The 20265-nt window shown below is 52.4% G+C and overlaps 2 protein-coding genes across 4 annotated transcripts; both read right to left on the bottom strand.

Annotated features, from left to right (window-relative positions):
- Positions 1-1705: 1705 nt before the first annotated feature.
- Positions 1706-4142, bottom strand: FOXL1 (forkhead box L1). The gene has a single exon (XM_060084168.1). The coding sequence runs from the start codon at positions 3886-3888 to the stop codon at positions 2851-2853; it is 1038 nt and encodes a 345-aa protein (XP_059940151.1). The 5' UTR covers positions 3889-4142; the 3' UTR covers positions 1706-2850.
- An 8288-nt stretch (positions 4143-12430) lies between these two features.
- FOXC2 (forkhead box C2) lies at positions 12431-15295 on the bottom strand. 3 transcript variants are annotated; one of them, XM_060083821.1, is made up of 3 exons: positions 13393-15295; positions 13122-13173; positions 12431-12800 (listed from the first exon to the last, which is right to left on the bottom strand). In XM_060083821.1, the coding sequence occupies exons 1-3, from the start codon at positions 14800-14802 to the stop codon at positions 12787-12789; spliced, it is 1476 nt and encodes a 491-aa protein (XP_059939804.1). In that variant the 5' UTR covers positions 14803-15295; the 3' UTR covers positions 12431-12786. The 3 variants fall into 3 exon arrangements, 2 of the variants coding, with proteins under 2 accessions (XP_059939804.1, XP_059939803.1); XR_009530591.1 differs by having other exon boundaries at positions 13122-15295; XM_060083820.1 differs by having other exon boundaries at positions 12431-13173.
- Positions 15296-20265: the final 4970 nt, after the last annotated feature.

Raw genomic sequence — 20265 nt, 5'->3', positions numbered from 1 at the left:
CTAAAGGAATTCAGCACTTGATTCGAGTTTATCTGTCCCAGCTATGCAATGAAGGTGAATTTCTGACCATTTGTGTGTGTAGAACATATATACACACATGCATGTATGTATATACATACACACATACATGTATACATATATGTACACATACACATTTGTCACTGTACCTACATCTGCCATATCCCCTATTATGATCAGTGTACTCATAAGTGTGTGTGTGTGTGTGTGTGTGTGTGTATAATCAAGGCTTAAACCAAAGATCATCTACAGGAAACAGAATCTGTTCCCTTTGTTTAGATGAGAATACTGAGGTATACTTCAGATTGCCAAAGAACAGAACGATTTGGTTGCTTCTAGTTTACTTGAAATCCAGGTGATTTTGTTTTTATTGAGAGTAGAAACCTTTCCTTGCTCTCATTGATCCATAATTTGGAGCACATGACTAAAACTGGAACATTAGAACAGCTGTTTGGATTGCTAAGTGCCAAAGCCCCTCTTTCTCTTCAGTAGGAAGGAATACACATGGAATTGTATAGAATCCATAGAAATGACCCCACTGTCCATTTCTCTTTGCTTTCCTAAACCAGATCAATGTGGGGATTAGGTAACAGAATTCCTCTTTATGTATGTATAAACACCCTTACAAAGTGATACATACTCCTGCCTTTTTTTTCTTTGCCATAAAAATAATGTCTGTACTATACTTTTTGGAACTGTAACTCTAAGATACCATCCTTTTAAAATGACAGTATTCGATTATTTGCTTCTCTAGAAAACAGCCATCATAAATTAACAAAACACACAAGATCTCAAATCAAACATAAAAAGAAAACATTAAAAACATATCCTACACAGCAGAATCTTCATCTTATTGCTGACATTCAGGCAGCATCCACCAGTCCTGGGGTTTTCAGCTCCGACCCTCCAGTCCATGTTTGTGTACCCTCCCTCGGAAGCCAGAGCCTCCAGAGACACTGTTGGGGTTCCGAGGTATAATCCTAGGCTCCCCTTTCTTATTACACTGTTTGTTTATCCCCCCGCCCCAGTAATCCATTGAACTAGTCACTGAGAGGTTAATGAAAAAACAACTTTATTCACAGAGGCTGAGACTTCGGGATAACAAAATATCGAATGACGGCCCTTCCACCACATTTTAAGTTAATCACAGTGATCCTGGATCTCAACAATAGGATCCCATCAAAGTTCTACACATCAAGGACCCTGAAGCTCGCCCCCCAAAGTGTTCCCACCAGCCCAGGCAGAAAGCGGTCATGGATGCATGTGTGGGTCGGTAGCACACGCCTCCAGGATGAATTCTCAGTAAGTAAGCTGTGTGCCTACTAGTTATTAAATTATTCTGCCTGTCCAAAATATCCAACGTATTAACCAACAGGCTCTCCTGATGTAAAGTTTGTGTTCATTTGTATATGTCCTGGAAACTGCTATAAAATTCAGAGACTGTCTCCACCTCCCTCCAAGAACTCATGGCTTATTGTGCTTTTCCCACATCAGATAAAATTAAAGTAACTTGGAGGTTCAGGAAATCAAGTTTCAGAACCACCAAAACAACCCAAGGAGAGATACCATAAGAGGTTAGATGCATTTCCCAAAAGTTCCAACTGTACCGGGCTGTGAAAATCTCAATTTTCATAACCAGATCTTTGTCTCAGCCCCCTGCCTTCCCTCCCACCCCTCACACCAGACTTCCAGTCACCTCCATAGGTGTTTATTTAGCTGCAGCCTCTGGGCCTGCCTGGTTGGGGCTTAGAGGGAGGAGCCAGTTGCTGTCGGCTGGGAAGCCTCCCACCAAGCCTCCTGTTCCTTGGGGTCCAGAGAGCCGCCTCCACAGACACCAGTGGGCTCCCTTACTCTTCCTGGCACTAACCCATTTCTCCCTCTACTTGCTTTCCATGTGTTTGTTTCACCCAACTCTTTTGATTAAAAGTAGTCCTTCACTACACAATTCTGGAAAAGGTTGCAACAGTCAAGCCTAGATCTTGAAAAAAACATGGAAATGGAAAATCTTCCGCTGTCTTAGACATCTTCCCTCCCCCTCACACACTTCCCGGCGTCTCCAGAAATCTTTCGACCCCTTAAACAAAAAAGCAAAGAGATAGGAGGATGGCTATTGCTGGTAACATGCGTTGGAGAACATGTGTAATGATTAACAAGCTATCATAATGCAACAAAATGCTAAATTATATAGAGTGCACTTTCTTAATACAAGTTGTTAATACAGATGTTTTCAGAGGGCAATCCTTACAGTAAAAAGCATCAAGCATTTTAGCCAAAGAATATAGCATGTTCCTTTTACTATCTAGAAAGGAAAAGAGAAAAATTCTCCCTGGACTTCAGGGACAAACCTAGCTGTGAACACCCAACACTCCAACGAGCTCAAAGCCAAGGCCTGGGCCACAGTGACAGCCGAGCTGGTGATGGTCAGACCGTGGCTCTCAGATAGAAAGGACCACACTGCAGCCACGTATCTGCCCTTGGGTTGCCTGGGCCCTCCCGTTCCCCAGACACGCAGGGCCTGTCTGGGTAGCCAGTGGGACTGACCTAAGGTCAAGGAATTGTCCTGCTCCCGCAGTAGGAGGTCTGAGATGCCCAAGTCCCAGCGTGGGCAGTGTCTTTTAAATCTCCAAAGCTGCTCCGGGTTCTGGGAAGGTCCGCCTTGCAGGAGGCAGGGGAGTGTGCCCATCCCTGCGCAGAGGTTGCTAATACTTCCCAGGGGTCGGCGGAGGAAATCATTTTTTAAAAGACGCGTGACTTCTTTCTCCAGCGGTGGGAGTCCTGGTTGCTCACAAGAAGCTCAGACCAGGGCAGGGGAAAGATCAGGCACTGTTTGCTTTACTGGAAATGAAGCACCGTGTCGGGGAGCTGCAGAGGGAAATAGGAGAGGAAAGGGATCCCGAGCTGGTAAAAGCCGCCCTGGACGTGCGGGTCGAGCATCAGGGAAGCGTTGAAAGGTGGACGGAGGCCGGAGGAGGTGGCCAGAAGCGAGGTGCCCAGACAGCCGCCGGGCCCCTGCTTGGCGCCCCCCAGGAGCTCGCCCCCTCCAGCCGGCTTTTGCCCCTGCCGTCCCGCCAGGATGCTGTCTATGCTGAAGCTCTTGGACTTTTCCGAGCTCTTCGGAGAACTGCGGGAGGCGGGGCGCGGAGGGGACCGCGAGCCATCCACCGTGCGCGCGGGCTGGCTGGCGGCCACGGCCGCTGCGCCCTGGAGCGCGTCGCCTGCGTCCCCAGAGGGCGACGCGGGCCTGGGCCAGTGGAGGGACGCCGGAGGAGAGGAGCCTTCCCGGAGGGGCGAGGGGCGCGTAGGCGCTCCCTCGTGGATGGGGGTCGCGGGGCGGGGGCGCGCTCCCCCTCTCCCCACCTCCGGCTGCGCTTCTGCGCCGCGCTCCTGCAGCTGGGCGCGGCCCCGCTTGGCCTCCGGGGCTCCGGGGCCCGGCTTGGGCTTCCTCTTCCGGCGCCGGTAGTTGCCATTCTCGAACATATCCAGGCAGCGAGGGTCCAGCGTCCAGTAGCTGCCCTTGCCGGGCCGTCCTTTCTCGCGGGGCACCTTGACGAAGCAGTCGTTGAGCGAGAGGTTGTGGCGGATGCTGTTCTGCCAGCCCTGTCGGTTATCCTGGTAGAAAGGGAAGCGGTCCATGATGAACTGGTAGATGCCGTTGAGTGTGACCCTCTGCTCAGGCGCATCCTGGATCGCCATGGCTATGAGCGCGATGTAGCTGTAGGGCGGCTTCTGGGGGGGCTCCACCCGGCCCGAGGCCGCCAGAGCGGCCGCGGGGGCGAAGGCCAGAGGCAGCCCGGGTCTCTCGGGGCCGTACAGATAGAGCATGGGAGCGGCGGCCAGAGCAGGCAGCCGGGGGCTGAAGAGGTGGCTCATGGCGAGCGGGCGCCCGCGCTGCGCTCCGGCGTCGCAGGCGACCCAGGCGGCTTAGGGACTGTGCCCCGCGCCGCAAGGGCCCTCCAGGGGAGCCCGCCCTGCGCCTGCCTCCCGCTCTGCCGCTCTCCCCGGCGGCTCAGGGCTCTGTCCTTTCTTCATGGCTTTAAAAATGTTAAATAATTGTTGTCAGTTTGCTATTATATGTTGACTTAGCGCTGGAAAATAAATTGTCTATGATAAACAGTCGCTGTGTTCTCAGCCCACCCACATTAATTAAAATTTCATTGCTGAAAAACTCCAAGCTTTTCCCTCCACGTGTCTTTTTGATACCAGCCAATCGGTTTCGGGGTTATTCCTTCATTTGTTTATAGAATTAGTCTGTTGATAAGTCCGCCCACCCAAGTTGAATCAAGCTGTGTTTATTTGGAAAAATTTCCGGGCACCCAATATATAAACGCACTGATCTGATGTTTGAAATATCACGTCCACCCCTTGACGCTGTAAGCACACACAGTCAGCGAGGCAGGATGTGGATCTCGGTGGCTCAGAGCGGGGTCTGCCAGGCCAGGAAGGAGAGGTGGGGGTGGGAGGGGCGCAGGGGTGAGTTTTACCTCTGGCCTGGGGGAGCCCCGAAATCCCATGGCCTCCCACAAAAGATCTTTTCTTCTCCCAGGCTTAGTAGGAAATGTAAGAGATGACACAGTCTCATAAAATGCCTTCTGAGGTCTCTAAGAGCTCTTAGATATTTTGGCGGGGGAGAGGAGATAGATGGGAGTCTGATTAGAAGAAGATGCAGCCCTCCTTGGAGAGATCCTTGGGATGCCGCAGAGGAGCTGGGGGTGGAGGCGTACTCCCTGGGGGCCTAGCATCCCGAAAGGGGCAAGCCTCCGGGCTCCCTGGGGACCTGGGGAAGAGGACTCCAGGAGCCCAGTTTCTCCCGAAGCCAGTGGCACAGGGCACTGAGAGTTGGGAGAGGGCGTGCAGTACCGGGTCCGTAGCTTGGTTGGGGAGGTTTCAAAATAAACCCTTTTGGAGGGTTGAGGGGGAGAGACTGAGGTCTTTCTGATGGGTCTGAGATTGCAAGGAGGAACACCATAAAAGGGGAATTTGGCAGCTGGTGCAGGAGAGCTGGTATTTGTGAATGCGGGTCTCTTGCTTTATATTCTGTGCTTTCCTGTTTATAACAAGGAGGGGGTTATAACAACTTTACAAGTGCACGCAGCTGGCCCGTGATTACATTAAGCGTTTGGGAAGCCTGCTCGCTCTCCCGCCGCTCCCCCCCCCACTCACCCTGGGGTGTAAGCACTCCCCACCCGGTCTCACTTTACATTTAGCCACATCCCGGTTTGAATCAAAAACCCTGAGTGATGCTGACTTAGAAGGAGGTGTCTCCCCTACTCCGCCGCCTTGGAGGGGTGGCACGTAATGTGACTAGTTCCTGTTTTATGATCTTTGCTGAATATATTTTAAAAGAAAGAAAAAGCTTGGGATGACTGAATGAACGTTTCTTGAGTCAACCGTGTGGATGCCAAAGAGAAGGCAAAGGAGTGAGGATGGCAGGTGACGGTTGTAATGGCCCTCGAGGCTCCCCGGCAATTGGGAAGAGACGCACTAAAGCTGAGTTAATGAGGGAGGGGCCTGTCTGCTGCTTCTGTCACAGAGAGGCGACCCTATGCTGGGGACCGGCTGCCAGTGCTCAGGTCACCCCTGAACACGGAAAAGCAGGGAGAATCCCACTCTAAAATGCGGAATCCAGAAAGTAACTCATGCGTTTGGCGGTTCCGAATAGACTGCAGGGGACCCGGTACGTTTGAAATACCAAAAAGGAAGGCACGTTCAGGGTCGAAAAACTGGTTTGGGGACAGGCGTGGCTTGAGGGAGAGCCAGGTCAGGCCCTGGGACACATCCAGGCCTCCGTCCCCAGTGCTGCAATTCTAACTTATGCCCAGTGTCCCGCCTGGCCTGGTCCCGGCTTTGGTCTTGAGGATGGCCCTCTAGCCAAGACGGGGCGGGGCGCTGCCTTCTCTCTGGATCCCTGGCTTTCCTCGGAGCCCCCCTTTCAACGCTGGGATGGAAAAACAACCTCAATGTCGGCGCTTTTGCAACGCACGGGTACTACAGTCGCCGGAGTCACCCAACCCCTCCAGACCAGAGCGCCCCCTGCAAGCTCAAGTTTGGATCCAGCCTCGGTGCCGGCTCTAACAGACCCAGAGCAAGAGACAAACCGGTGTTACTGCGCGGAGCCCCCACCTCCGCTCTCGGAGCCCTTCCTGGAGCTTCCCAGGCACCCAAAGTCCAGCACGTACATCCTTGCCTTTCCGGAAAGGCGCGCCACCGCAGCGCTCCCTCTAAACTCTAAGGCAAATCGGAGCTTGAATTCGTACAATAATAAACACCGCCCAATTTGGGCATGGGCGGGACGCAGGCGGAGACACGCGCAGCTGGTGGGCAGGGCACTGATAGTAAAGAAAAAACAACCCCAGTTCTAGTCGTGGTCTGGAGAGGCGAGCCCCACGTGCTTGCAGCAGTTAGCAACCTCTCTGAGAGGTTTCAGCCGCAGAACTCCGGCAGGGCGCCCTAACCCTGCTCCGGCGGGGGGAAGAATCCCGGGCTCCCAGGTGAAGTGTGTAACTTGAGCTTAGGAGGGGACGCTGCAGGAAGGAATCCCGCGCTGGGGCTTATTTCCGGGGAGCGCAGGGAACAAGCACCGAGTGTCCGAGTGTGGATGCGCCCTCGTGCGGAAGCTCTGTCGGGTGAGGACCTAGCGGAGGCTCGGTGGGGGGCCATCTGAGCCTAGGAGACAGCCGGGCAGACTGGGTGACTCAGAGAGCCGGATGGAGACGCCGAAAGTTCCCTGCAGGTTCATAGGTCTTCAAATCCCAGAAAAGCACATTCATCTCGGAAGTCAGCGGGAGCGCGTCTTCCAGATCGCAGGAAAGCCCTGAAATCATCCTTCCCGAAGGACCGTGGCAGTTCCAGCTCTGGGGCCCAATTGCAAATTGGGTTCAGTGTGGGATGAGGGCAGAAAGTACCATACCCAGCTCCCTGGCAGAAAGCGTGCTCCTTGGGCAGGCCAGGCACTAGCCTGGACCAAAGAGGCCTCACGATAAAAGTCTTTGGAGGAGAGACAGGAGTTCCTCCCATTCCCCGCTCCCATCTACCCATCTTCTGCTTCACCGGTAAATAAAGAGCAGACATTCAAGTTAACGATGATCTGCGCCATATTCCCAAATATCTGCCTTCACACTTTTCTAAGTGTGAAGATAGTTAACAGATTGTATATATATTTGAATGAATGAATGATTCATTCAATGATTCATTCATTCAGTTGAATGAATGAATGATTCTACCATATGTTTGAGAAGAGTGAGGGTGGAAAGATGCAAGGTCACCTTAATGACAACCTAAAAATGTTGGCGAGGATGATGATAATAAGGAAAATACGAATAACTAATTATGTCTTGAACACTACTATGTGCTGGCGCTGCTCTAAGTGCTTTCCTTGTATTAAGTCACTCCATCCTCACAGTAACCCAAAGAAACAGAAATATTTATCATTCCCATTCTGCAGACCAGGCAACTGAGGCCAGGAAGTTAACTCACCTCAGGTCTCCTAGGAGGAAGTGTTCCAAACACAGGACAACAATCACATTATAATAGCTACTGTGTGTGGTTCTTGAGAACCCTGGCAGCATCTATGGAAGATGGGAGGATGGATTCACCCATTTTACAGATGGTGAAACTGAGGCCGGGCACGGAACACTGGAAAACAACGGAGGTAGTAAATAGAACAGGGATTGGAACCCACACGGTTTCCTCCAAAGGGGGATTCTCTGAGGTCTGACACCCTCAGGTGAGCACAGAAGCTGAGTAATGTGTGTCTGGAGTAATCAAAGGGGAAGGGGGCCCTCTGGAGAGGAGAGATGAGTGCCCCACCCCCAGAGCTGGGAGATTTGGGGCATTGTAAATAGGAGACCCAGAGTCCTCATATCCTGCCAAAACCCAGGACACTCTCTCCTCCCCTACCCTCCTCTTCCACTTTGAAAGGATCGTGGAGCAGTGTCTTTTGCTTCTCTCAGGGGAAGTGAGCCATAAAGGTAATGGTTGGCCAGTCAGCTGATGCTGATTGAAGCCCAGAGAAAAGGGGCAGTTAGGGCCCCGGCACCACCCTGCCCAAGCATATCAGCATTTAGCCTGATATATGCAGTTAATTGAGACCAAAGAATCCTTTCTCTTCTGTTATCCAGGTAAATCCTAATAGCTAACAGCCCTTACTATGGACTGGATGTTATCGAAGCACTTTCCCCACGGGTGTTGGGTTCATTAATCCTCATGATAACCCTATTTGATGATCCTATTTTTTTTCAGTTGAGAAATGGGCTCGGAGAGCCTGAGGTAGCATGCCCCAGGTCACAGGAACCCTCAGTTGGCCTGTGTGCGGTAGGGCTTGAGTTGGTGCATGTGGATTTGGCTTAGAGAGAAATCTCCATTGGAGAACCCATCTGGAAAAATAACATGAGGGCAGAGAGAGCGCCCAGAGGGGCTGCTGGAAAGGTAAGGTCCAGGATCAAGGGCCACTGAGCCTCCATGAGGTCAGAGCGGCCTCTCTGGCCTCCGTGACCTCCCAGCCTGGGTGGGCGTATGGAGTGAGCACAAAGCCCTCCCAGTGCTCCCCAACTCCATTCCCTTAAAGGGACCATCAATGCCAGCAAGTCCATCAAGCTGTCAACCCATCCCCTTCCTCCGTTCCAGCCTTCGCACACTCACAGCCCCAGCATAAAGTCCCCACGGACCTGACCCAGGAAAAAACACAGCGCCAGAGAGGCACCTTCGAGAATCAAACTCTGCCCAAGCTATGTCTGTCTGCTTCTGCTGCAGAACAGAAATGTTGCAAAAGCCAGAGAGGGAAAGGCTTGCATAAGTGGAGGCGGTGGCGTCTTCCCAGGTGCAGCAGCGGCTGCCCAGCCTTCCCAACTCCCTGAAACTTTCCACCCCCTTCCTTACATGCCTGTGTCAAAAAGCAAACATTTCAAATGCCTTGGTGAGCTGAGGCCAGGCAAGAAAAAGGCAGGCAGGCAATGCTTCTCAAAGTTTGGGAAAGCATTTCAAGTATGTGGTGCCAGCAGGCACTGGGGGTGGCTCTGACCAGGGGGTCCCGCTGACCTGGAGTCTGTCCCCCACTCCCCAGCCACCCCTGGCCTGGCTGCACCCAAAGACGTCTCTACTCTCTACTTATCCACTCCCACCACGCCCTGACCCACCGGCACGAGCACGTGGTCCCGAGGATGCAGGCACACATCCCCTGAGACGCCCGGTACGGGCTCCCAGAGCCCAGTGCATTCTGCTTATTCGTCACGGGAGTCTCTTCTCCGTGTCACTCTCTCCACTCACCTCAGGTTTATGGTTATCAATAAATTTCCATTGGCCAACCTGGCCCAACACCCCCGTCCAGATGTCTGGATTTGGGCTGGGGTTGAGGATGGAGGAGGCAAGCACTCGGCCACCGGGGACCTGGGAGCTCTGCTCTGTGCTTCGAGTGACGCTCACAAGCCGCTCCCAGGCCCAGAGGTGATCCCACCCCCCAGGCAGGCTTGGGGTAAAGGGCAGGAGATGGACCTGGGAAGATTTATGAGCCAAATGCTGAAGGTCCCAGGACCCTGCATTTTCTTCTCCCACTAACTTCTGATATTCACTTCTTGCGAGCAGAGAAGGCGAGTGGGGATAAGCGGAGGCCCATCGCAGGAGCCGGGGATGCAGGAAAAAATATGCCCGCTGCCCTGAAATGCCCTTGCACTCACCTGCTCATTTTAGATGAGAAGACCAAGGCGAGGGAGGGAAGGCGTTTGTTCACGCAGCGAGATGTGGTCCTCTAACCCCAGCCCACTGCTCCAGCAGCTCGAGGATGCATGTCGCTACCGATTTTGGCGTCCTCGGGGACAAGCCACTTGAACCAGAGCAGTGAGGGCCGCCGGGCCACAGACCCAAGACTGGCCGTGGGAGAAGCCCAACTTTCAGCCTCTCTCCCTGAAAGCAGTGAGCCTGGGTGTCTCTCCGAGTCTTACAAGAAGCAAGGCTACTCCAGTTGCGGCCTCTCAAGGGCTAAGAACAACGTGCAGGATGCTCAGAGGCCACTGGGTCTCTCTGGCGGCCTTTATCTGTCAAAACTGGACACTGGTTAGAGACACAGTCCACCCAGCCAAGGCCAGTCGGAGACGCAGGGTTATCTCTGTGGGAAACGGTCTCTGTTGTGGTGTTCGGGTCACTTCCATTTTATTTGCTGTATCTTTGAGACCTGCCCGACTGTATCTTACCGGGTCAGGAAGAAACGTGGTCATCAGACGCAGCTTCACGCAAACTGCGTTCGGTGGACCACAGAGCCGCCTTAGCAAGGAGTCCCGGCAGACCTGCAATCCGGCCCTTCCAGCCCCGACCTCCTTTCCCCTTTTCCTGAAAGGCCCTGGGCCTCCAAGGAGAGCGGCGGAGGAAGGCGCGGTGAGCGGATGGAGCCGTGGAGCCGGGACGCCCCGCGCAGTCTCTGCGCGACGCGGGCAGACGCGTAGCTTGGCGCGAAGACCAGCAAGGCAGCCGGCGCCGCCTGGGCTCCGCGCTCAGTCCCGGCGTCCGGTCTTTCCCACTCCGCGGAGCAACGGACGCCCCAGGCCACTGAGCCCCGAAGCCGCTCGGGCTGCTGCAGGCCGGGGCTGAGCCTGGCTCCGAGCGCAGGGCCTCCCCCCGCCCGCACGCGGCCGGCCTCCAGGCGCTTCCCGCACTCCCGGCCTCCTCGGCCCAGGGCCTGACTCGCCTCCATTCTGCCGCCTCCAGAGGCCTGGATAACTCCTCCAACAGTCCCCAGGTGGCCACGTTCCCAGGGGAATGGAAGGGCCCCTCGCCGTGGCCTCCGTGGCCTTCCTGAGCTACCCGCTCAGGTGAGCGGCCCACGCACAGCGGGGACTTCTTTAAGAGGCTTTCCCAAAGGTAGGAGACCCCAGCGCGGTGTCAAGGGCGGATCAGATCTCTGACCCCGTGGTTCCATTTCTCTCTCCACTGTTTTCCATGTGTCTCTGAGACCTCCTCTGAGTTCTAAATCTTAAGGTGAGGGCAGGTTTCAGGGAGGACTCTGAAATATCTGGGGAAGCAGAAAGCCAGCTAGAACACTCTCCTTGAGGGAGAAAAAAGTGAAACCCCAGTGCCCGAGTCCGCAATGAGCGATCTGCAGCCTCATTCTGCGGCTCAGAGAATGGTCTCAGGGGTCTCTCCCTCCCTCTCTGTGGTCCATCCCACTCAACTGAGCACCAAGGACTGGGGGCTCACCACTCCTGTGGTCATGAAAAGGAATAAAATGCAATCTTTAAGTCTTAGCCAGGTGCCACCTCTGGGGCCACAGATTGAAAGAATCTGTGTTGCACATATGGGGGAAATTATTATGCTCAAACTTCCCCCAATTCGATTTCAGCGTAACATAGAGACAAAATGCCATGTTAAAAACAACATAACGCCCAGGTTACATTCAAGGCTACTGCATCCAGCAAGATCACCTTCTGGAAAATCATCATCTCCTGAAGTGTTAAGTTCACAGGAGCTGCACTCTAGGCAAGGTACAGAGTGCCTTCTCACCTGCTGGGCTGGGAAACGAATTCCCAGTTTGGAGCTCTGGACCCCAAAGTCACACACAGAGACCAAGAGGGGAGTTGTGTGTTCTGGCCAGTGAAACAGATAGTAAAGCCATCCCCCCCTCCCCCGCGCAGCCACACCTCACAAAGGCTGCATGGCTCTTTAAAATTTTAAGGACGAGGTATCAAAATTGAAAAGAAAATCTATTGTTTAAAGTCCTGGAAAAGTTGACAAACTTAAAACTCTAAAAGCATTGTAAATTATTTTTGAAGTGTGACGAGGCTTTAAAATTTTTCACTGCAGTAGGGTAAAGATTTAGAAATCAAATCCATAAGTAAAGAGGTCAAAGATTCACCTCTGATCTGGTCACCGCCAGGGATGGTCATTAAACGGTACAGAATCAATCCCCTTTGGATTTTCGCCATCTGGGTTCAAATTCTTTTCTGGAGAACTATTAAAGTGGGGAAGGAAGTCCGTATTTTAGGAAACCGAGGAAAAGCAGGACTCCCCCTGGTTTGTTGTTAGCTAATGGAAAATGTTTACCCTCCTCTCCCTCACCTCCTAAATTGGAGATGGCTGGACATTGGGATGGAATGGCACTGTTTGTTTTGACTATTGGCATGTTTTTCTGCGTTTAACAAAATGCATTACAGCAAATGTCATTACGGCTCACAGCCCTTCAGGCAGCCACGTCCAAGCAGGACTGTTTCTTGATTGCCTTAGTCAGGGTGGGTTTCTGAATTAATCGAAAGCCTTTTGTGACACTAGCAGGACAACAGGGGAGTTCCCCCAGTCTTCTGTGATCATCTGTAGATGTCTACACATTTACCCACCTGTGTAACAAAAATAATCAAAACAGGTGGATTTGTGAACACACCTGGTTTTTAAAAATTCGAGAATACAAACACACTGTCCGGACTTTGGGCAGAGAAACAACATGGGTTTATTTTAAGGCAAGTACAACAATTAAGACCACATAAGACAAACACAGGTCAAGTTAAATTTTTAGTGTTTTTTTTTTTCTTTTAGGAATGCTGGGGGAGGAATCTACTGTACAACACCATCACACTTTGTAAATAAAAAGTATCAGATACTTGACTTCTTTATCCGCCAACAACAAAAAATAAATTATTTTCTTGTTTTGTAAAAGACCTACAACTGGGAAAAGAATTATATCTCATAATTGTACAGGGGGGAAACCCCGCATAGGTTTCTTGAATTTTCACTTTGGCAGTTAGAAATGGTCGGGCAAGATGAGAAATTATCCAGTGAACTCAACTTTAAATATTATATTAATGGCTCTGAAAAACAACAAAAAAAATAGCCTGATTACAAATCCACACATTTGTACAGCACGGTTAGAGAAATTTAAAATTACACACAGCACATACATAATCTATAGAGACCCCCATAGACCTATGGGGGTCTCTACAGAGAGTCATTACTGGATCGCTATGGGATTTGGTCCATAAGTTATAATTTTTGAAACCCCGAGTGGAGCAGTGAGCACAGCCATCCTGGAAGGGGTGGGGGATTTTAAAATCATTATTCATTTCGTTGGGCCGCGTCCCTGTACTGGGGCCTCTTGGGATCTCAGAAACGGGGCGGCGAATTAAAGTTACCTGCTGCTTCGCAGAGGGCTGAGGCTGGCGCGCGCACTCTCTGCTCCCGGGTCTGCGGAAAAAGCGGTGGGCAAGTTTGGGTTCTTTTTGCGTCTCTGCAGCCTGAACTGTTTGAGAGGGTCGCGTCTGGGAGGCGAAGCCAGAGCGGGCCAGGGCAGAGGAGGGCCGGGGCAGGTCAGTATTTTGTGCAGTCATAGGAATATGGAGCTGCGTGGCGGTAGAGAGAAGGCGTAGACCTGTAGGGCAGCTGACAGCTCGCGTTGCTGCTCACCTGGGGTTCCCCGAGGGTCGAGTTCTCAATCCCCAGCCGGTGGGAGTTGAACATCTCCCTGACGTTAGGGAAAGTCTGCTGCTGGGCTGCGAACGTGTGGCCGGAGAGGTGGTTCAGGTCCCCGCTGTGGTTCAGATACCAGGACGCCGCCTGGGCCGCGGCGGCCCCGGGCTGCGGCGCCGGCTGGGGCTGGGGAGCCGGCGGGGGCGGCGGCGCCTGCGGGTGGTGGTGGCCGTGATGCTGGTGGTGATGGCCGGCGGCGGCGAGCGCGCCCTCCTGGCCGGCGGCGAGGTTGAGGGCGCTCAGGGGCGATGTGGGGCCGCTCGGGTGGTCCGAGAGGGCCTCGTCCAGCGCGGGCGGGACGCACATGTGCGCCGGCCGCTCGGCCCCGGTGTACAGGCTCATGGCGCGCATGCTGCACTGGTAGCCCCCGGCGCCCGCAGCCTCTAGGCCCTGCGCGCACGGCTGGCCGTAGGCAGCGGGCGGCGCGGCAGCGTAGGGCAGGGCCAGCGGCGGCACCACCAGGCCCGCGCGCCCGGCCGCGGGGCTCAGCTCGCCGCCCGGCGGCGACGTTCGCAGCGTCATGATATTCTCCACGCTGAAGCCGGGCAGCCCGTTGGGCGCGCCTGCGTGGTGCTCCGGCAGCGAGCCGTCGGGGGAGCCGGCGGGCGTAGAGGCCGCGCTGCGTGGGCTGCCCTGCAGCGCACTCTCGGGGCTCAGCGTCTCCACCTTGGTGATGACCGGCAGCGCCGGCGACGCCGCCTCGCTCTTGATCACCACCTTCTTCTCGGCCTCCTTGGGGGCGTCCGCTAGTGGGGGGGCGGCCGGGGCGCCCTTGGACGCCGCCGGGGGCGGCTCCTTGAGGTGGGCCCGCTCCTCCTTCTCCTTGGGCACGTCCTTCTTCTTGAAGCGCCGCCGGCGCCGCAGGAAGCTGCCGTTCTCGAACATGTTGTAGGAGTCCGGGTCCAGGGTCCAGTAGCTGCCCTTGCCAGGTTTCTTGTCGTCGCGGGGGACCTTGACGAAGCACTCGTTGAGCGAGAGGTTGTGGCGGATGCTGTTCTGCCAGCCCTGCTTGTTCTCCCGGTAGAAGGGAAAGCGATCCATGATGAACTGGTAGATGCCGTTCAGGGTGATCTTCTTCTCGGGCGCGTTCTGGATCGCCATGGTTATGAGCGCGATGTAGCTGTAGGGTGGCTTCACGAGGTCCTTGGGCGCCGCGGGCTGGTGGTGGTGGTAGGGCGCGTAGGAGCGGCCCATGCCCGCGCCGTACTGCTCCGGGTGCCCCGAGTAGACACCCATGGGGCTGGCCATGCCTCCGTAGCTGCCCGCCGCCCGGTAGTAATTCTGCTCGCTCAAGTAGGGCACCACTCCCAGGGCGTTGGGGTCGGACACAGAGTAGCGCGCCTGCATGCTGCGTCCGAGACGGCTAGCCACCGCCTGCGCGCACGGACCGCGAGGAAGGCCCTACGAGAGCGAGCGCGAGCGAGAGAGCGAGAGAGGGAGGAAGGGAGCCGGCGGGGGGAGCCCCGGGCTCCTAGAAGCCTCAGGGGTGAGCTGGAGGAGGCGCCGGGAAGGGGCGCCCGCCTTTGGGCCGGGAAGGGGCGCTCGTTTTCAGCGGACCGGGCGGAGCAGCATCCTGGAGGGCGCGCCCGGGCGAACGCAGCGCCGTCCCCCGCTCGCTCGCCCGCTCGCTCTCGGGACTCGGCGGGTGGCAGCCCGGGCGGGCGGCCGGGGACGGAGCGGAGACGCCGCGCGCGCGGTGGACCAAGGCTGGCCCCTCGGTCCGCGTCAGGAAGGGGAAGGCGGCTCTCCAAGCCCCCCCAGCAAATCGGCAGCCCTGAGGGTCGGAGAGCCGGGGTCCAGAGTGCTACCCTGCCGAGCCCGGAAAAAGAGGCGAAGTCCCTTTTAGGGAATGGGAAAAGTTTCAAAAGTCTTCTTGCTGAAAGCGAGTTTTTACTTTCCTCCAGCCACGCCCCCTCCGGGAACTTTGGACCAATAACCCGGCCGCTCTGGGGACTTGGCACCAATCAGGACGAGGAGCGCCGGAATCCGTCGGCTCTAAGACCCAGCCGCGCAAAACCAGACTTCTGCAGCTCAGTCTTAACTTGAAAATATTTTTTAAAAAGTTATATCTTATTAAAATTTATTTTATTATCACATTTTGGTTAATGGGCCCACGTGCCCAGAGCAAAAGAAAAAAACAAAAAAACCCCGACGCTCCTTCGCAGATAAAAGTCAGTTTGAGATATAAAATCGAATTGATTAATGTAGTCCAGTATCTCCCCAAAGACCTTGTAAGTAGCAAAGAACCTGGGACTATTTTTCTTATTAATGAGTGATGAGGCAAATAATTAGATTTCCTAATTATCGGGGTCCAGGTGTAATGGCTTCCAAGTAAACGTGCTGGACTGGAATGGAGGAGCCTCCGCTGTATGTTGTCATTATTTAAGCAAATAATTAATAATCAACGGGAAGTTTCCAGGTTCAGGGCAGTCAAGAATAACCTATAAAGGTTTTAGAGGCAAATTATAGAAACCGAGCGCCCCTCACCCCAACCTGAGGAGGCAGGCCGAGGCGTCTATACGGGAAAGGCGAAGTGGGGAAAGGAGCGACATCTTGACAATATAATCCTCTAAATTCGCCGTGGATTCAGTAAATCATCCACGACATCGGGAGCCGTTTTGTGGGGTTTGGGGAAGTGAGTGAAATAATTCTGTTCATTTCCCCCTTTCCCCTCCCGCGTAGACGCTTGCAGCCCACCAACTCCAGCTTCGCAGCGTGTCTCCCTTTTCCCAGAGATAAATTCCCTTTGACAGGCTGACTCCCGCGCTCCCCGAAGATGGGAACAATGCACCAGCCACCCGGCCCCGGGAAAGCCGGGTTCCTCTGCGCGCGAGGAGAAACCCGAGCCTCACCCAGCGCCCTGCACTCTGAGCCCTGCACTCCGCGCTCTGCGCTCCGCTGGGGCTTCGCGCTGAACGCGCGTCCGTAGAGCGGGCTCCCGACCGCCGCCCCGCCGGCTGGAACCCACAACCCTGGGCGCAGCCCTTGCCTCCAGTTCCTGGAGAAGCCCCTTGGGATTCTCCAAGTTAACTTTCTGTATTTCAGTCTTTTCTGTCTGGCTGCTGTTTGATAAGGTGATTTGGGCACTGGGGCTCCTCAAGAGGATGGGGTCAGCGATTGCAAATGGTTAAAGACACCTCCGGAGATGGAATTATTCGGGGTATCGACCTGCAGCGAGTCGGAGATCCTCGCCCTTCAAAGCTTTCTCCTTCTCTCTAGGAGTCCCAGAAAGTTTGTTTATTTGTGGACTGAGTATTTATTTCTTCAACACCTCGAATAATCAGGTCCCCCTCCGTTCGCTTCCCTGAAGGGGCAGGACATCTATAAGACGGGCTAAATGCTGGTCAGAATTCTTCTGGAAGTTGTCGGTCCGGTTGGGTAGGGAAGAAGACTTCGGATAAAACTTTTGTATTTCAGGATTCCTTTTCCCCTCCTCACTCTCCCATCAGTTGTTTATTAGATTCCCAGGAAAAGGGTTTGAGAGAATCTACGGTCAGTCTTAGCTTTGGGGGAGGTGAGTACAATGCATTGGGGATTCTTCATTCATTTTCAATAACAGAACAAAAGAAAAGCATTTATATGCATTATCTTTGAATGGTATTATCTCCTGATAAATTCAAAATCAAAGGGAAAGTACAAAACAGTTTCCTATTACCTCGAATATTCTGCTTCTGAAACATTCGCTATTTTTTTATGGGTGCTCTGGGTTCTTTCTCTAACTTGATTTTTTGGGGGGCAACGAAGTAAAATAAACTGCCTAGTCCTCAGCTCACAGGTGAATGGTTTGAGCGTTCTCCGCAACCCTCCAACTCCCACTACAACTTTATTATTTTTTCATACCTCTAGTATTTTCACATCCATTAAAAAAAAAGAAAAAAAAAAACCTCTAGCAAAAAGTGTCTTTCTCCTGGAGTACGTGACAGGCAGCCCGAGTTCTCACAATTTTACTGGAAATGCAAACTATTGATCAAGAAACACTCCTCAGTCTGTAGACTTCCTGGAGGAATATTATTTACTCTGCTTTTACGAGGTGCTTTAAGAAAAAAAGCCTTATCACAGCACAGGGCAAAAACCAAAATAGCTAAGGACCACGGAAAATAAATCCCAAAATGGCAGTTTCTGCCTGAGTTTATATTTACAAGGGTGTCCAGGTTTAAAACCAATGACATCTGAAAAGAACTAGGCTGAATGGCCTAAATTATCCCCCCCCCCCAGCAAAAAAAAAAGTGGGATGGGAGGGGGAAAAACTCCTTATAATCAAGACAGAAAAGGTGAGAGAGACATTTTCCTTTGCCCTTGGAATTAGGTTTCTTCTCCTCTCGGTAGGACTCCGGGAGAGATGTTTGTTCAGGTTATTAAAACAACACCTTCCACACACCTGGACTTTGCAAAAACCATGTTTCCGATCTTTTCTTTTTCCTGCCAAGGTATTTTGAATTGGGGACTGCTGATTTCTTCCTTTCTTGACCTTGCTGTCAGTGAGCCGAAAGCCAAATCGGGCCCCAGAGAGCCCTGTGCATTAGTAGAATAATAAGCGACGATAAAGGCAGAAGATATTCAAGTCACTCCCCCACCCCCGGCCCCGCGCCCCACCGCACCGAGTCCTTGCCTGGACGCCGCAGGCTCCTGCACCTGGAGGCGGCTCGGGCGGACCTGTGGTGTTGGCGCCACCTTGAGGCCCATCAGGGAACTACTCCTGAAATAGTGGGGCGGGGGTGGGGGGAAACTCAACCATTCTGGTTACAATGGAGGTGCTGACACCTTATGGATATACCTTAGCATTGCATGGCAGGAATAAAGTGCAAAATCTCTGAGAGAGAAGGTAAATAAACTGTGCGCGGCGCGTCGATCAAGAAAAAACATTTTTCATAGCTTTGCGATGTGTCAAGAACATGATGTGTTGGAAAACAGAAATGTCTTTGAAACTGCTTGGGGAGCATGAAATCCCCTCTAAGGAGACTCGCTGAGGTTTTAAGCAAATAAAACCTGCGCCTCTTAGGTGTCTACAAGTCTGGCTATAGTTTTGCCCGAGTTGTTAACAAATTGCTCTCCTCGTGTCTTCCCAGGACAGCTGTCTTTCTGCCCGATGTGTGGCGTGAGTTTCAGGGAACTCATCAAAAATGTTTGGGCTGCATGTGTGCGCCTGACATTGGCTTTAACAACCCTTAACTTTAACCAAAGTTAAGGGAGACTTAAAACACCTCTGCAGCCGCTTCTGCTTTTGAGCAACAACAGATTAGACACGTGAAAGGATTTCTGTGTCTCTCCTCACTATTGTCAATACATTTCTCTCCTGGGCTCATGAGGTTTTAGGGAAAGGGACCAGGAATGAGAGCAGTCTCAGGCTTCCAAAAGCTACTTGGGATCTGATGAACCCTTGAGTTCACCAGAGCCAATGCTGCTTCTTAGAAATCCATTGCAATCCAACTCCTAGAAATTTTTTCCAGGACAAAAAGTGTGTCCCTGACGAAAACTGTCCAAACCACCGTTCACAAATGGTAGCACCATAAACAACAAAATAACAGGGGTAAGGACTGTTCTTGGTGAAAAGATGAAAGAAACTGAACAACTAAATGCAATACTCAATCCTAGATGGAGGAAATTTTTTAAAAACACTAATAGAGGAGAATACCTGGGGAAGTTTGAATATCACGTGTGTATTAGGTAATAATCTTTTATCAAGGTTAAAATTCTTTTTTTTTTTTTTTTTTTTTTTTTTGCGGGACGCGGGCCTCTCACTGTTGTGGCCTCTCCCGTTGCGGAGCACAGGCTCTGGACGCGCAGGCTCAGCGGCCATGGCTCACGGGCCCAGCCGCTCCACGGCATGTGGGATCCTCCCGGACTGGGGCACGAACCCGTGTCCCCTGCATCGGCAGGCGGACTCTCAACCACTGCGCCACAAGGGATGCCCCAAGGTTAAAATTCTTGAGTGTGATAATTATATGTGGTCAAGTAAGAACATGTCTTGTTTTTAAAAGATGCATGTCAAAATATTTAGAGCTGATATTCATCACCTCTGCAACTTTTAAAAGATTCAACCAAGAGGGAGGGTGTGGACAGAGAGGAGAAGGAAAGAGAAAGTTATATAAAATGTACTAAAATGAGGACAATTGCTGAACCTATGGTATGTGGGTATTCGTTGTTTATTGGTCTTGCAATTTCTAAGTTTGAAATTTTTCAAAATTTAAAAAAAGTTGGGAGAAAACCACCTTTGTTACTCTGGAAATTTAAAAAGGGATGTGACACAGAGCAAACATCTTTCCATGGAAGGAAATTAGGGTTTCCGTATTGCAAACATTAATGTGGGGGCCTAATTTGGCGCCCAATGTCCCCTCTCCTTGTGTTCTGGAAGTTTCTGCAAAACAATCTTGAACAACCATGGAGTTTATCACATTAACTTGTGGTTGTTTTAAAAAACCAACAACCAAAAGCTGATTGTCTAAGGAGCTTATCTATCTTTATAATTCAAGCATCACCACAATTAATACCATCAAAATTGCAAGAAATCCAATAGAGTACTGTAGATGTTTCTGAAACAGAATATTAAAGATATACACAGGTTTCTTCTTAAAGAGAGTCAATTGCATACCTCTTTCTGCTGCCCATTTCATGCCAGTTCTATACAGTTGTCTATACAGTTGCCCTTATGCATGTTGCTATGCAATTGGTTGGCTTACACAGTGTATCAGTCAGTTGAGGCTGGTGTATGCTGCAGTAACAAACAACCCAAGTCTCATTGACTTCCTCTTGAGCCAACCCCAGCTGGGTGTCACTCAGGAGCCTGGGTTTTCAAAGGCTGCCTCTCCTGTC

This window comes from Mesoplodon densirostris, chromosome 19 (genome assembly GCF_025265405.1).
Source record: "Mesoplodon densirostris isolate mMesDen1 chromosome 19, mMesDen1 primary haplotype, whole genome shotgun sequence".
Taxonomy (NCBI): Eukaryota; Metazoa; Chordata; class Mammalia; order Artiodactyla; family Ziphiidae; genus Mesoplodon; species Mesoplodon densirostris.
The sequence above is the reverse complement of the archived record's forward strand: the minus strand, read 5'-3'. Positions and strand labels throughout refer to the sequence as shown.

Excerpts from the sequence above, each read along its gene's own strand:
- FOXL1 (XM_060084168.1), bottom strand. The coding sequence starts at position 3,888 with ATGAGCCACCTCTTCAGCCCCCGGCTGCCTGCTCTGGCCGCCGCTCCC.
- FOXC2 (XM_060083820.1), bottom strand. The coding sequence starts at position 14,802 with ATGCAGGCGCGCTACTCTGTGTCCGACCCCAACGCCCTGGGAGTGGTG. Across the intron at positions 13,174-13,392 it reads CGACCCTCGGGGAACCCCAG|ACCCGGGAGCAGAGAGTGCG; the intron begins GTGAGCAGCAAC and ends CTTTTTCCGCAG.